The following is a 13,665-nucleotide window of genomic DNA, read 5'->3' as shown; positions in this document are numbered from 1 at the left end:
AAAAAAGATTTGTGTATGATCTCCCATGTGACATACATACACGATTTCACTTTTCTGAATTATTCAAGATTCATATAAGGTTTCAAACGAATAAATAATCCTAGACTCCTAGTTGCATAGCATAGGAAGCTTGTCTGCACTTACGTGTCATCTTATGATTGGTTCAGTGATGTCTGTTTTAGACCGTTGAGACTTTTAGACCATTGCAGTCTTATCCCAAAACTCAGAATAACACAGAAATTTTTCTTGGTGGTCTCTCCAATGGCTTTCTCAGCGACTCTGTCTCAGCTTTCTTCTCTTTCTACAATCTCCTCTTCGTTGCCATTTTCTTCTAGTAGATCCCCTCTTCGATCTCTACCTCGATTCACAGTCAAAGCAGAAACAGAGAAAGAGAAACAGAGCACACAAGCCAAGTCAGATGGGGAAGCACCACCAGCTGCCACCAAAACGCCTAAAACTCTTCCCAAGAAACCGGTTTACTCGAGTCTGTTTCTTCACTTCTCTTTCAAACATGTTGAATCCAATAACATAATTTTGATAATTTTTGTTTGTGGTGGATGAGAAAACAGTGAAGAAGGGCCAAATCGTTCGTGTGGACAAAGAGAAGTACCTCAACAGCATCAATGTACGATCGAGATCTTTCCTGGTTTTGTAGCTGATTCATTATTCATTAAAATCTGTTTCTGAAACTTTTTTTTTGCTTCGTCTGTTGAGATCCACAGTACTTATCAGTTGGACATCCTCCTTTCTACAAAGGACTTGATTACATCTACGAAGATCGCGGAGAGGTACAACCCGAATCAAATCCATTTTTGAATAAACATCACAAGAAGCTTACCGAACAAGTATCTAAATCTTGCAGGTCTTGGACCTTCGTGTTTTTGAGACTGGGGAGTATGCACTTGTAAGTTTCCACAAAAATTGTTGATTTATGTTGCGTTGCGTGAGCTAGAGAAAGAGAGCTAAATGGATTGTGAATTTTGGAGATTTTAGGTTGGATGGGTTGGTATCCCGACTGCACCAGCTTGGCTACCAACAGATATGTTAATCAAGGTACTCAAAATTTCTCAATACATATAAGCCATGAGTAACTTGACTTCATTCAGTCAATTTATGATTGTTTTCTATGTTCTTGGGTTCCCACTGCAGTCTGAGAAACTTGTTTACGAGCGAATGTAAAGTCCAGAAGCTTCCAAGAAGAATCCTTTGGAATGCAAACTGATACGAATGTTGTCTGTTAAGCTGAGATAAACGATACTTAACAATGGTGCCCATCATGATCATATCTTCGATTTTTTGAGAAAGAATCAGTGTTACCTCACAAAAATGTTCTGGAATGTAAAGACATAAGATCAGATTGAACCAACTATTATAAGAATGCAGCCTCAGTCGATGCATTCCTTAACGAATTCACACATTCTTTGTTATGATCCGCTCTAATCACCGCTCTAATCATCGCTACTTCAGCAACCATTATTCCTAGTCAATGGTTCTCGCTTCCTTTATTTACATGTGATCAAACAACAAGACACAAAGGCAAATACCAAACTCAATTCTCACAACTTCATTAAACAATCATTTCCTCTGTTTTTGTCTTTGGCTCCATCTTCAGAAAACTTCTTCATCATCATAAAAATACTACTGACCTATATGGGACGGATGATGGTGATCATTCTTGTGGGTTTCCTACGTTTTCTCCTTTTGACTTCTTCTCCCATTAATGAGACATCTCAGAAGAAGCTATGTTCAAACCGAGATGTACTTTGTAAATAATTGTGGTTGGCATCGTTATGGTGAAGATAATAACATGATTACTTCATCCGCTTGTGGCATCATGAAGTCGAACTTTTCTTTGATAATATTGAGAAATGATCTGTTGTTGTATTAGATAAAACAGTAATCTTGGTTTTATGTGTGTATATGATTCACAAACGTCAATGAAACTTATTGCCGAGACCCGAGATGACAACACTCTAAGCATAACCACAAAATTGTTGTTTCTGATGAAACTGAAGGCAAAAATGTAGAAAAAAGTTTAATGGAACTCTTCAACTTCTTTCTCTCTGAATCTCTCTCAAGCTCTGTCAAGTCCCCTAAATGATGGAGACAAGCGCATAGTGTCACGACCACGTTGCTGGAAACCTACTTCTCCACTACTATTACTCGTCTGATCATAGTCCTTCCTGCAAGATGGACAACGAGCTTCGTTTTCACTGATCTTCTTGTGGCAGAAGAGACAAATCCGAAACCCACAAGGACATGGTTTGAAACTTAGATCAGTTTCATCCATCACTTCAGAGCAAATAGGGCATTCTTCATCATCACCTTCTTGCTTCCCAGAGTTAGTAGACCTCTTCTTCTTTTTACTGTTTCCGTGAATCGTCTTCTTTTGAGGTGAAGAAGCTGCTTCATGCTTGCACCTGTTGTCTTTATAAAAGAGCTTCTTCTCAGAGGTAGACTTGTTGCTCCTCCTCTGGCTTGTATTTGGAACTAGATCTTCTCCTTGCTCAAGCTTAAAGGTGTCTTCTTTATCATTCTCAAAGGAGTTTAACGCATCTCTAAACCCATCCCAGTTGTCATAAGCATCGTCGAAAACTTCCTCCTCTTCCTCATTCGTCATCTGCTTAGAACAACAGAAACAATCTTCACTAACAACAGATGAACCTTTGCTGCTCTTGAGTAGTACACTCGTGGGACTACCACTAGCAGACGATGTCTTTACAATCTCATCATCACTATCATCATTGCTTCTTTCTTCATGATAACCATCATCAATCCTCCAAGCTTTTTTATCAGTAAGTTTATCTAACAAAGATTGCAATCTACGGCCTATTTCTTCTTCATCTACGTTTGCTTTTTTCCCTATTAGACCATTCATTCACAAAACAAAGTCATCATCATCAACACTCGAAAGATTGAACCAAAAAAGTCATTTGAAACTTACATTGATAAATCCATTGCTTGCGACGATCATCAATCTTCCACTGCTTCAGTTTACAAATCCAATTCGCCTGCAACGTCACAAGATTCAATTCCATATATCAAAAAAAAAAAAAATAATAAATAACGTAATTTTACGATTTATCAACAACCCAAAAAAACACGATTTCTACTGGGGATTTTGGATCGATCAGAGCATAAATCACGATTTAATCCGATTGCGTAAAAAAAAAAATGATCGAAGAAGAAGGAACCTTGCTGCGTTTCTTGGCGAAATCTCTAGAAATCGGAGAGTCGTGAAAGAGGTTGTCAGAGTCTGTGATGAAAACAGCAACCATGATTATAATGAATCTCCAGAGCAACAACACACAGAGAGTAATGTTGTCGCTCAGAAAGAAAGAAAAAAACCCTAATACTTAAATCCGGATTAAGAGAGAGAGATGGAGAAATCGGAAACTGCTCTGCTACGCTCCTTTTATTTCTCACTCTCCAAGAACCAAAAGCTTCTATGTATGAGTATGTGTAGCGGTCTATATATGCGGTTATCTCGTTCGGAAATTTACCCCTGGTTTGACTCTGTATTTACGAAGCCATACCCCTGCTTCGTGGGAAAACGACGTCGTTTGTTTTTGGTCTTTGGTCGGTTTTTTTTTTTTTTTTAATTGGACTACAAGATAATAATAATATACCGCATTTTTCCATAACAAGATTAGTAAAAAAGAGATGCATTTTGAATAATTTATTTTAAGCAAACTAAATTAGGGAAAAATGGATTTATCTTGAATTAAAAAAGCAAACTATACATGTATATATATATATATATATATTACACACATTTTTTTCCCTAAATAAATCCATAATAAGGTCTTAGATAGATTACAAATAATTTACACTTTTTGAAGATTTAAGAAAATACAGCTCATCAACTCATAAATGTTTTCTGAAAACTATCATTTGTAATCTCTCTAAGAATATTCTGGATCATCTTAGAAAATATGTCATGTTTCCTACAATATTTTTATTTATATGATCATAAAATTCTTTATATTTTCAACCAAAGAATTGAAAGAATAAAAGGTCATCCTTAAGTCTTTACACACATCATCATCATTGCACAAGTAGTGACTGATAATTGATTCCTAGATACATTTCTAGAAGATTGTATGTTTTAGTTTTGTACATTTCTCATATAGTAATGTGACATTGTTCAAATTCTTATTAGAAAACCAAAAGTGTGTCTATCTTCTTTGGTTTTAGAAAAATGCTAATTGTTTGATTTCAGATAAATTGCACTCTTTTCATTGTTAATTTTTGAACTATTTGATTTTTTTTTTATTCCTATATAATTTTTTTTCTTTCTCTGTAACGACATTCCTCACTGCGTAGCACCTATCACTATCGCTTAAGCTTTTGACACATTACTGTACTTTATTTGGATGGTAAGTAGTTATTTATCACAAATATAGTCAAATAGACAAGATCAAACAATGGTCTATTGTTCAAACTTGGACTACAAGGTAATTTACTGCATTTTTCCATTAAAAAAGGATGCATTATGAATAATTTAGCAAAGTAAATTAGAGAATAAGGGATGTATTTTGAATTTTAAAAAGCAAACTATACATATATATACACACACAATTGTTTCCCCTAAATAATCTTATAATATGGTATTCTTAGATATAATACAAATAATTAACATTTTTTTGATGATATAAGAAAACACAACTCATCAACTCATAAATGTTTTCTTAATTATTTGTAATCTTATTATCTTATAAAATATATCATGTTTCCCTTCAATATTTTATTTTTATATGATCATAAAAATTTCTTATATTTTCAACCAAACAATTGAAAGAACAAATCATCCCAAGTCAAATTACTCTTTTACACATATCATCATTCCATAGAAGGGAACGTTCTCTATTTATGCCGGAAAATTATAGTGAAACAGTCTTTGAAAACAGAAGATTGAACAATTAGCTTGCAATTTATATAGAGATCGTAAACTCTTTACCCGAATTATTCATTTGATTGATTAAACTCCCCTTATTTAGTCCATGATCCATAGTCGCAAGTCCAAATTTCCATGAATAATTTTGACCAAGTCACAAATACTCTTTTAGTAAGACTTCTTCGTTAGATCATTTATTTACATACTTACGAAATACACTGATAGCTCATAATAGTCTCTTACACAACATCCAGGTGTAAGTCAGAATTTTGAAGTTTCCATCTATCCTTATCACATCAACTTTAGTTTGACTCAATATCATATCTAACTTGAATATATGTATATATATTAGATGAATTCTTTACTACTATAACCATTTTGCTGGTGCATCCTACTGGTTGACTTGGTTCTTCTGTTGCAAATCTTTCTTCTCCGAGAATGGTACAAGCTGAGCTCAGTAAAATACAATAAAGAAACAGAGAAACTCAGAATCTTGGACATCATATATATAAACCCATCATCACGTTGGGCTCTTTACACCCAAAACGTAACAAAAGGGCACTACTAGTCAAATCAGTTTTCAGACCAAATATTTTTACCGCAAGAAGGTAAACATACAGCCTAGATTTTCACAAGTTTTCCAGAAACATAATAAACTTAACATGATATAGCGAATTAGATGTATGATAATATTTACTAACCTTCCCAAACCCCCTGTGCTATGCGTAGACTACATCTCGAGATGATTCACTGGTAAAGCTAGGCTTCAGAGACTCCAAATAAACATCGTCTTTATCCCCAGTCTTCTGTTTCACGTTTCTGCTCTCCTCAAACGATGAATTTCCTTGAAGATTGCTTAGAACCTCCTTCTTCCTCTTCCTCTGGAACGTGTACTTGATACACCGGTTTTTACTAAGTGCCAAAACTGGAGTTTCTTCGCACAAAGAAGACGCCGAAACCTCCATATTCTCACAGCTCTCCTTTTCTTCCTTCCTTGCATCTGTTTTCACCATGGTCCGAGGAGATGTTTTCAAGAATATGGGAGTGCCATCCTCCTTCTGAGGAGCGTTTGGAGACACTATTGGGGCTTCTCCATTTCTAACAGAAGATATGGATTCAGTAGTAGCATCAGCACAACCAGAAATTTCGAAGGTCTCTACACCATTACAAGAAGACACTTTGGGAAGACAACAACCTCCATCATTCACATCTCCTACTTCTACAGAGGAAGACAGATTTCCATTGGCCATACTGCTATCAACTGCGTGAATTATCTGAGCGGAACCTTCAGCTTCCTTGCGTTTTGTCAGTATAGAAGGAAGAGAGTGGTGACATTGATCCTTGTTAATTTTATGAGAACACCGGTTAATACTATTAATGCGAGCCAAAGATGGGATTTTTATCCCATTAGCCACCACCGATTCAGCTTGTTCAACTGGGATGCAAGAAGCTACAGCTTCTGTGATCTCATGACTGCAAGAAACCTCAGGCACTACAGAGACTGCTGCATCACGGTTTTTCCAACGGGGGTCTTCCTCATGATCACTTTTAAGATGTGTCTGACCATCCGTGAGTTTCTTGAGCTCATCTTGAAGTTGTCTCAACTCCGCCCTCAGCTCTCCTACAATATCTTCAGCTTCTTCAAGCTGAGCTTCCAGTTCCTCAACCTTCTGTTGCTGCTTCAAGGATATTATCTCTGTCTCCTTGACCTATAAAACCACAAAAAGCTTTTCAAAAATTTGAGCTGAGGAGCAAATGCAAAGAAAGCCACAGAAGAAAGATATGGTACAATGGGGGAAACGCTCATCCTCAAGCAAAGCCAATACAGTCTCTAAGATGAAATAGCAATATCTCCACATTGAGAAACTTTTAACTTAAAAACTGCACAATGAAATGAGGGCATCGGCCAAGGAATATGTATAAGCCTCACTAACAAAAAGATGTAAAACTAGCTGCTAAGATCTATTTGACACTCAGTTACCCTTGGTTACGCTAATTGGTTTTAGGTTACATAAACAATGATCAATGGAAGAAGAGAAAAGCTATATCTGCTGAAAGTGTCAGTGTAATTTAGTCTCAGGCTCAAAGATGTATAAAGATGGGGGCAAAGATTGAATGGCGGAATATCTTCTAGGTACTTGAAACATCAATAGATTGAATAAACCAAACTCACAGTCACAACTCACAACACACAACCTTCACAATGCATGAAACCATGTAAGAAATGCTCAAAAAAGTTGAACTTGAAAGCCATCTCATAGACACCATGAAACCACAGGACATGAAGTTCACAGAAACATAATCAAATAAAACCAACAAGAAGTCAGAAACGAATAAAGATGAATTTTTTTTTTAATCAAAGATAGTGGATTGTTGTTGTACCTTGGAATCAAGCATCTGTTTAAGCCTAAGCAACGTATGAAGAGCATCATCTCTAACCGTCGCAAGTTCTTGCTGATACCTACGCGCCTTCTTTTCAGAAACCATAATACGAGCCGCGGCTTCCTTCGTCGTGTTCAGTATCGTATCTGCGTAAGCTCTCTTCAACGCCGCTAAGGTCTGTGTTAACAACCCAAACCAAAAAAAAAATAAAAAAATCATCGCAAACCCCCAAAAAAAGAAAAACAAGACAAAACCCACATCTTGAAATCAACGAAATCGGAAACAAGAATTATGTCCGGTAGGAGAAACAGAACGAATATTAAACGAAACAATTCGAAGAAAAATTCCGAAAAGAAGAGAACTCGTGAGCGACGGAGATTGAAGGGTTCACAAGGAAATTGTACCTCTGGGTCAGCCATGACCGCCGATAATGCGGTTGCAGAGATAAGCGATTTTTTTATTTTTCTTCCGACCAAGGTCACGAACTCGCCAAAGAAGATGGAAAAAGCTAAAAAGGGTTGTTGTTGTTTTCTTCTTCTTCTTTCTTTGGTTTCCTTTTTGTTTTTCCTTAGAAGCAAGCGTCTGTCTGTTAGGAACAGAAAAGGAGTTGACAATTTACCTATTTACCCTTAACAACTCAATGTTATTTCTCAAATTGCCACACACACGTCACGTCTGCCTTCGCACCTTCGAACGGCGGTACGGTTTCCCGTTTTTTGCGTCACCCGTAATTGGCCTTTTGCTTTTTTTTTTTTTTTTAATACATTTTTCTGATAAAATATAAATATTTATAAAAAAAATACACCTTTAATTTTTGTTTACTTCATTTAGACCACTAGACTATCATCATACCTAATTGTAATTACTAAAATTTATATGATTATATCAGCAATTACAATAAAACTGTTGTTATGTATGATTTGATGGATGTTTATTATAGGCCCATTAGCCCATTCTACAATGTTTGAGATTTGTATGATTTTAAGTTTTACTTGTTCACCAAGTTTGTATCTTTATATATACTCTCTACTCTCTAGTATCCATCGAATGAGAGTAGACGGCTTTTCCCCTACAATTTCTTTCTATAACACGTAATTAGCATACTTTAAACCCTAATCGTCCAAGAAAAAAAAAATCTAGCTGCCGAGACGTTCGAGCAGCCGTCACCTTTCCAAAACGTTTGAGCAGCTGTCACCGTTTCGGACTACTTTTTCTCCAACGTCACCAACTTCTCTAACTTTCTCCATCTATCGGAGATAATTACTTGCACTGGCATGGGCACTAGATGCCAAGTTTTGGTTGAAATCCAAAAGGCTGGGTGATACGATCATCTAGGGAAATAAAGAAAATGAGCAAAACAAGGCACAAACAATGATATTGCTTCGCAATCACTTCCATGAGAATCTTAAGAATGAGCATTTAACCATGGAAGATCTAGTCGTTTTTTTGGAGCGAAAAATATGATATCAGAAAATAGTGACTCTATTAAGAGTTTGTTATGATTGGACACAATTAAAGTTTCAAGACTATAAGTATGTAAGTGAGTACAACTTTGTCTTACATCAAATAATTTTCAGATTAGCACTATGTGGTGAAAAGATTACAGAAGAGGATAAGTTAGAGAAACTTTCTCTACTTTACATGCGAATAACGTACCATTACAAACGTGAGCTAGAAAGGATTTACGAGATATTCTCAGTTAATTTTGTGTTTTCTTGTGGCTGAAGAGCAAAACTAGTTGTTACTGAAAATAACAGTTTGCATATTTAAAACAATTAGTCTTGTTTTTCAGCCATAAGAAACACAAAATTATTTGGAAATATCTCGTAAACACTTTCTCACGATATTGTGTTTGTAATATTATTCGCATGGAAAATAGAGAAAATCTTCTCTAATTTATTATCTTTTGTGATTTTTTCACCACAGAATGCTAATCTGGAAGCTATTAATTCAGTAACTCACTTACAAACTTATAGTCTTGAAACCTTCAATTGGACGAGTCACTGTTTTCTTTCTTTTTTGGTATTTACCTTTGTTTCAGTTATATTATCTTTCAAAATATTTCGTTTTATGAAATTAAACCAAACGGTTTAGATGATTTCGACCTACAATATTTTCTTAAGAACATTATCAAGTTTACAAACATATATTATCAAAATATGAATTGTAATTTTGCATTTACTAGTATACTCAAAATTTATAGCGGAGCTTATCACATAGTCCGTACACCAATTACTTTTTCTTGCAATATCAGGCGCCAAAATTGTTCGACCGAAAAAATATCGACTTAACCAATTCAAACCGGGAAATATTCATTAACCGGAAAAGAACCGGTTGGTTCATCGTGACTGTTATCCACAATAAGAATCCACGTGTCTTCTTCTTCTTCAAGCCCCCTTCCCTCTTCTTCCATTTTTCCGCCATTTCACCGAACGAGAGAGAGAGAGAGAGAGAGAGAGATCTCCACTTGGAAAATATCTTTGCCCACTCATCTAATTAGTTTTGCGTCTTCTTTCTAGAGCTTGGTGGCGACTTGACACTGAGGTTTCAATCTCTGATTCTGATTCAATTCAAATCGGATAGAGTGCGATTTCTCGTTTCCGTTGCTGTGTGGTTGAGTAATTTCCCCGGAGGATATTTCAATCCTTATGTGAACTGTACAGTTGCCAATATGAATCTGGCAATTCCGAATCCCAACTCACACCAGCTCTCTTTCCTTATCCAGAATTCGAGTTTCGTCGGCAACCGGAGATTCGCCGACGGCAATCGTCTCCGTTTTCTCTCAGGAGGAAACCGTAAACCATGCTCCTTCTCCGGTAAAATCAAGGCGAAGACGAAGGATCTCGTTCTTGGAAACCCTTCCGTATCGGTTGAGAAAGGTAAGTACAGCTACGACGTCGAGTCCCTGATTAACAAGCTGAGCAGCCTCCCACCTCGCGGAAGCATCGCCAGGTGCTTAGACATATTCAAGAACAAGCTTTCCCTCAACGATTTCGCGCTCGTGTTCAAAGAGTTCGCTGGTCGCGGTGATTGGCAGAGGTCGCTTCGTCTCTTCAAGTATATGCAACGGCAGATATGGTGCAAACCTAATGAGCACATCTACACTATTATGATTTCTTTGCTTGGCAGGGAAGGTCTTCTAGACAAATGTCTTGAGGTATTCGATGAGATGCCTGGTCAAGGCGTGTCACGCAGCGTTTTCTCTTACACGGCTTTGATCAATGCTTATGGTCGAAATGGACGGTATGAGACCTCTCTTGAGCTTCTTGATAGGATGAAGAGTGAGAAGATATCGCCTAGTATTTTGACTTATAACACGGTGAGTAATGCGTGTGCTAGAGGTGGCTTAGATTGGGAGGGTTTATTGGGTTTGTTTGCAGAGATGAGACATGAGGGGATACAACCCGATATTGTGACTTATAACACTTTGCTTAGTGCTTGTGCCATTAGAGGTTTAGGTGATGAGGCTGAAATGGTTTTTAGGACTATGAATGATGGTGGGATTGTTCCGGATCTTACTACTTATAGTCATCTCGTTGAGACTTTTGGGAAGTTGGGCCGGCTGGGAAAAGTGTCTGATCTCCTTGGTGAGATGGCTTCCGGGGGCAGTTTGCCGGATATCACTTCTTATAACGTCTTGTTAGAAGCATATGCGAAATCAGGGTCTATTAAAGAGGCAATGGGGGTCTTCCATCAGATGCAGGCTGCAGGGTGTACGCCGAACGCTAATACATATAGTGTTTTGCTGAATTTGTTTGGACAGAGTGGGAGGTACGATGATGTTCGGCAGCTTTTTCTTGAGATGAAATCCAGCAATACGGATCCTGATGCTGCTACATACAACATTTTGATTGAGGTTTTTGGGGAAGGTGGGTATTTCAAGGAGGTGGTAACTTTGTTCCATGACATGGTGGACGAGAATATTGAACCTGACATGGAGACATACGAGGGTATAATATTTGCTTGTGGGAAGGGAGGACTCCACGAAGATGCTAGGAAGATTTTACAATACATGACAGCTAACGATATCGTGCCAAGTTCCAAGGCCTACACTGGGGTTATTGAAGCATTTGGGCAGGCTGCTTTATATGAGGAAGCACTTGTTGCTTTTAATACCATGCATGAAGTAGGAAGCAATCCAAGTATTGAAACATACCACTCACTATTATATTCTTTTGCAAGGGGAGGACTGGTCATGGAGTCTGAGGCGATTTTGTCCAGGTTGGTGGATTCTGGTATTCCCAGGCACAGAGATTCTTTCAATGCACAAATAGAAGCCTATAAACAAGGAGGCAAATTTGAAGAGGCTGTGAAGACATATGTAGACATGGAGAAGTCAAGATGTGATCCTGATGAAAGGACGCTTGAGGCTGTTTTAAGTGTGTATTCTTTTGCGCGACTTGTTGATGAGTGCAGGGAGCAGTTTGAGGAGATGAAAGCTTCTGATATACTGCCCAGTATTATGTGCTATTGTATGATGCTGGCTGTTTATGGAAAGACCGAGAGGTTAGTTCTTTTACCAGTAATACACTTTGTCTTATGTTCTCTTTTGCGTGTAGTTTTATAGCTCGTAGCTTACTAAGCCAAATGTTGATTTATTCCATCGTCATAGCATTTTGCTTTTTCAGCTGCCTTATGTTCTTACATGATCAGGGATGGGAGAGATATGCTAGTGTACACCCTTGCTTATTTTATTGCAACTAACTTCAGCTTTCTGGATAAGTAGTACCTCAAGCCATTTTTATATAATACTTCCTTAGTTTTAATTACACTACAATTTTTATGTTTTTAGGTGGGATGATGTCAGTGAGTTAGTGGAGGAGATGCTTTCAAATAGAGTATCAAATATTCATCAAGTTATTGGGCAAATGATCAAGGGAGATTATGATGACGACTCAAATTGGCAGATAGTGGAGTATGTGTTGGACAAACTCAATTCAGAAGGATGTGGTTTGGGAATAAGGTTTTACAATGCACTTCTGGATGCTTTGTGGTGGCTGGGCCAGAAAGAGCGAGCTGCAAGGGTACTCAATGAGGCAACGAAACGTGGACTTTTCCCTGAGTTATTCCGGAAAAACAAACTCGTGTGGTCTGTGGATGTGCATAGGTAGCTTAAGTGCCCTACGCTGGCTTCATTTCAAGTCCATGAAATGGTTGTGTACCGCTCAATCTAATTGTTTGTTTTTAAATGTTCTGTAGGATGTCAGAAGGTGGTATGTACACAGCACTATCGGTATGGCTAAATGATATGAATGTTATGCTTTTAAAGGGAGAAGATCTTCCTCAACTAGCCGTTGTTGTTTCAGTGTAAGTATTTTGATGGTGGCTGGTTCATTGCAAGATGCTTCCAAGCTTTGCGTTTTTGTGTCTTTTGCCTTTTTTAACTCTTTCTTTTTAAACGTCTCAGACGGGGACAATTGGAGAAAACCTCAGCTGCAAGAGAATCTCCCATCGCAAAAGCTGCTTTCTCCTTCTTGCAGGATCATGTCTCGTCATCATTTTCCTTCACGGGATGGAATGGAGGTCGCATTATGTGCCAGCGATCTCAACTCAAGCAGTTACTGTCAAAGATAGAGCCAACTTCAGAAGAGTCCGAAGATAAAAACCTAGTCGCTTTAACAAACTCGCCCGTTTTTGCTGCTGGAACAAGAACTTCTACAAGCAAGGACACAAACCACAGCGGTAATTCTACGCAACGAAGAACCAGGATGAAAAAAGAACTAGCAGGAAGCACAGCTTAATCGGTGTGCGTAATTTCTGTTGCCAAGACCAGCAATCAAAGGCCTCTTCTGTCTTCCTCCATGTAAGACTAGTTGGTGCAAAACTGTGCGTTTATGGTCTTTAATACTCATCCACCAGCACTCCCATTGTGGTGTCAAGCATTAGTGTCAGCCTCTGTTAGACAGAAGAATCTGGTGAAGAAGACAAATGGTGATCTTAGTTTATATGCATAAGCATAGCGTTATGAAGCGTCAAGTAAGTAGCCAATTAAGTGTTTTGATGAAATGGTTAGAATTAGACCAATGATTTTGCAGCCATAGATTTTATTTTGTTTCTCATTCAACTGTCTTTGGGATAACTATGAAGCTAAATACTTGTGTAAGATTCGATGCTCTAGTTACAACTACAAGTACAGGATCTATCAATCAAGATTCCTCAGAGAAGCTCTAGTTTTTTGGTTGTGACCTAATGTGATGATCTACCATTCCACCCAATGGTCTGAAAATTAACTTTAGCACAACTACTCCACCCATAATAAAGAAAACACTTGTTGTGCAAGATTCCTTCTTCGGCCTGATTCATCTTCATTCTCTCTCTCTCCCTCAGATTTGTGTTTGTTATCTGATTTAGGAAAGTCACAACAAACTTCTCATCCAAATTGGTAA

At 37.7% G+C, this 13,665-nt stretch overlaps 4 protein-coding genes across 6 annotated transcripts; 2 read left to right on the top strand and 2 right to left on the bottom strand.

Moving 5' to 3' along the window:
• Positions 1-74: 74 nt before the first annotated feature.
• On the top strand, positions 75-1,427 carry LOC104702218 (NAD(P)H-quinone oxidoreductase subunit O, chloroplastic). The gene is made up of 6 exons (XM_010418044.3): positions 75-484; positions 570-625; positions 723-788; positions 863-904; positions 994-1,053; positions 1,150-1,427. The coding sequence occupies exons 1-6, from the start codon at positions 262-264 to the stop codon at positions 1,177-1,179; spliced, it is 477 nt and encodes a 158-aa protein (XP_010416346.1). The 5' UTR covers positions 75-261; the 3' UTR covers positions 1,180-1,427.
• A 432-nt stretch (positions 1,428-1,859) lies between these two features.
• On the bottom strand, positions 1,860-3,448 carry LOC104702217 (uncharacterized). Its single transcript, XM_010418043.3, has 3 exons — positions 3,195-3,448; positions 2,945-3,011; positions 1,860-2,862 (listed from the first exon to the last, which is right to left on the bottom strand). Exons 1-3 carry the CDS (start codon positions 3,276-3,278, stop codon positions 2,075-2,077), a joined length of 939 nt encoding a protein of 312 aa, XP_010416345.1. The 5' UTR covers positions 3,279-3,448; the 3' UTR covers positions 1,860-2,074.
• Positions 3,449-5,063: 1,615 nt separating this feature from the next.
• LOC104702216 (uncharacterized) lies at positions 5,064-8,033 on the bottom strand. Of its 3 annotated transcripts, none has more exons than XM_010418042.3 (4): positions 7,684-8,033; positions 7,280-7,456; positions 5,599-6,606; positions 5,064-5,345 (listed from the first exon to the last, which is right to left on the bottom strand). In XM_010418042.3, the coding sequence occupies exons 1-3, from the start codon at positions 7,696-7,698 to the stop codon at positions 5,617-5,619; spliced, it is 1,182 nt and encodes a 393-aa protein (XP_010416344.2). In that variant the 5' UTR covers positions 7,699-8,033; the 3' UTR covers positions 5,064-5,345; positions 5,599-5,616. The 3 variants fall into 3 exon arrangements, with proteins under 3 accessions (XP_010416344.2, XP_087313146.1, XP_087313147.1); XM_087457020.1 differs by having other exon boundaries at positions 7,094-7,456; positions 7,684-7,849; XM_087457021.1 differs by lacking the exon at positions 5,064-5,345 and having other exon boundaries at positions 5,380-6,606; positions 7,094-7,456; positions 7,684-7,820.
• Positions 8,034-9,668: 1,635 nt separating this feature from the next.
• On the top strand, positions 9,669-13,438 carry LOC104702215 (pentatricopeptide repeat-containing protein At1g74850, chloroplastic). Its single transcript, XM_010418041.3, has 4 exons — positions 9,669-11,785; positions 12,072-12,386; positions 12,479-12,586; positions 12,687-13,438. Exons 1-4 carry the CDS (start codon positions 9,951-9,953, stop codon positions 13,018-13,020), a joined length of 2,592 nt encoding a protein of 863 aa, XP_010416343.2. The 5' UTR covers positions 9,669-9,950; the 3' UTR covers positions 13,021-13,438.
• The last annotated feature ends 227 nt before the right edge of the window (positions 13,439-13,665 follow it).

The sequence above is a fragment of the Camelina sativa genome, chromosome 7, assembly GCF_030686135.1.
Source record: "Camelina sativa cultivar CO46 ecotype springtype chromosome 7, ASM3068613v1".
Lineage (NCBI taxonomy): Eukaryota > Viridiplantae > Streptophyta > Magnoliopsida > Brassicales > Brassicaceae > Camelina > Camelina sativa.
Note: the sequence above shows the minus strand (reverse complement) of the source record. Positions and strands in the feature narration are given on the sequence as shown.

Bases quoted from the DNA above. Each gene is read 5' to 3' on its own strand.
- LOC104702217 (XM_010418043.3), bottom strand. From the start codon at position 3,278: ATGGTTGCTGTTTTCATCACAGACTCTGACAACCTCTTTCACGACTCT. The intron at 3,012-3,194 runs GTTCCTTCTTCT...GTGACGTTGCAG, and splicing joins TCGCCAAGAAACGCAGCAAG to GCGAATTGGATTTGTAAACT. The intron at 2,863-2,944 runs GTAAGTTTCAAA...ATGGTCTAATAG, and splicing joins CAAGCAATGGATTTATCAAT to GGAAAAAAGCAAACGTAGAT.
- LOC104702218 (XM_010418044.3), top strand. From the start codon at position 262: ATGGCTTTCTCAGCGACTCTGTCTCAGCTTTCTTCTCTTTCTACAATC. The intron at 626-722 runs GTACGATCGAGA...TGAGATCCACAG, and splicing joins AGTACCTCAACAGCATCAAT to TACTTATCAGTTGGACATCC. The intron at 789-862 runs GTACAACCCGAA...TAAATCTTGCAG, and splicing joins TCTACGAAGATCGCGGAGAG to GTCTTGGACCTTCGTGTTTT.
- LOC104702216 (XM_010418042.3), bottom strand. The intron at 6,607-7,279 runs GTACAACAACAA...GTGGTTTTATAG, and splicing joins AACAGATGCTTGATTCCAAG to GTCAAGGAGACAGAGATAAT.
- LOC104702215 (XM_010418041.3), top strand. From the start codon at position 9,951: ATGAATCTGGCAATTCCGAATCCCAACTCACACCAGCTCTCTTTCCTT. The intron at 11,786-12,071 runs GTTAGTTCTTTT...TTATGTTTTTAG, and splicing joins GTTTATGGAAAGACCGAGAG to GTGGGATGATGTCAGTGAGT. The intron at 12,587-12,686 runs GTAAGTATTTTG...TAAACGTCTCAG, and splicing joins CTAGCCGTTGTTGTTTCAGT to ACGGGGACAATTGGAGAAAA.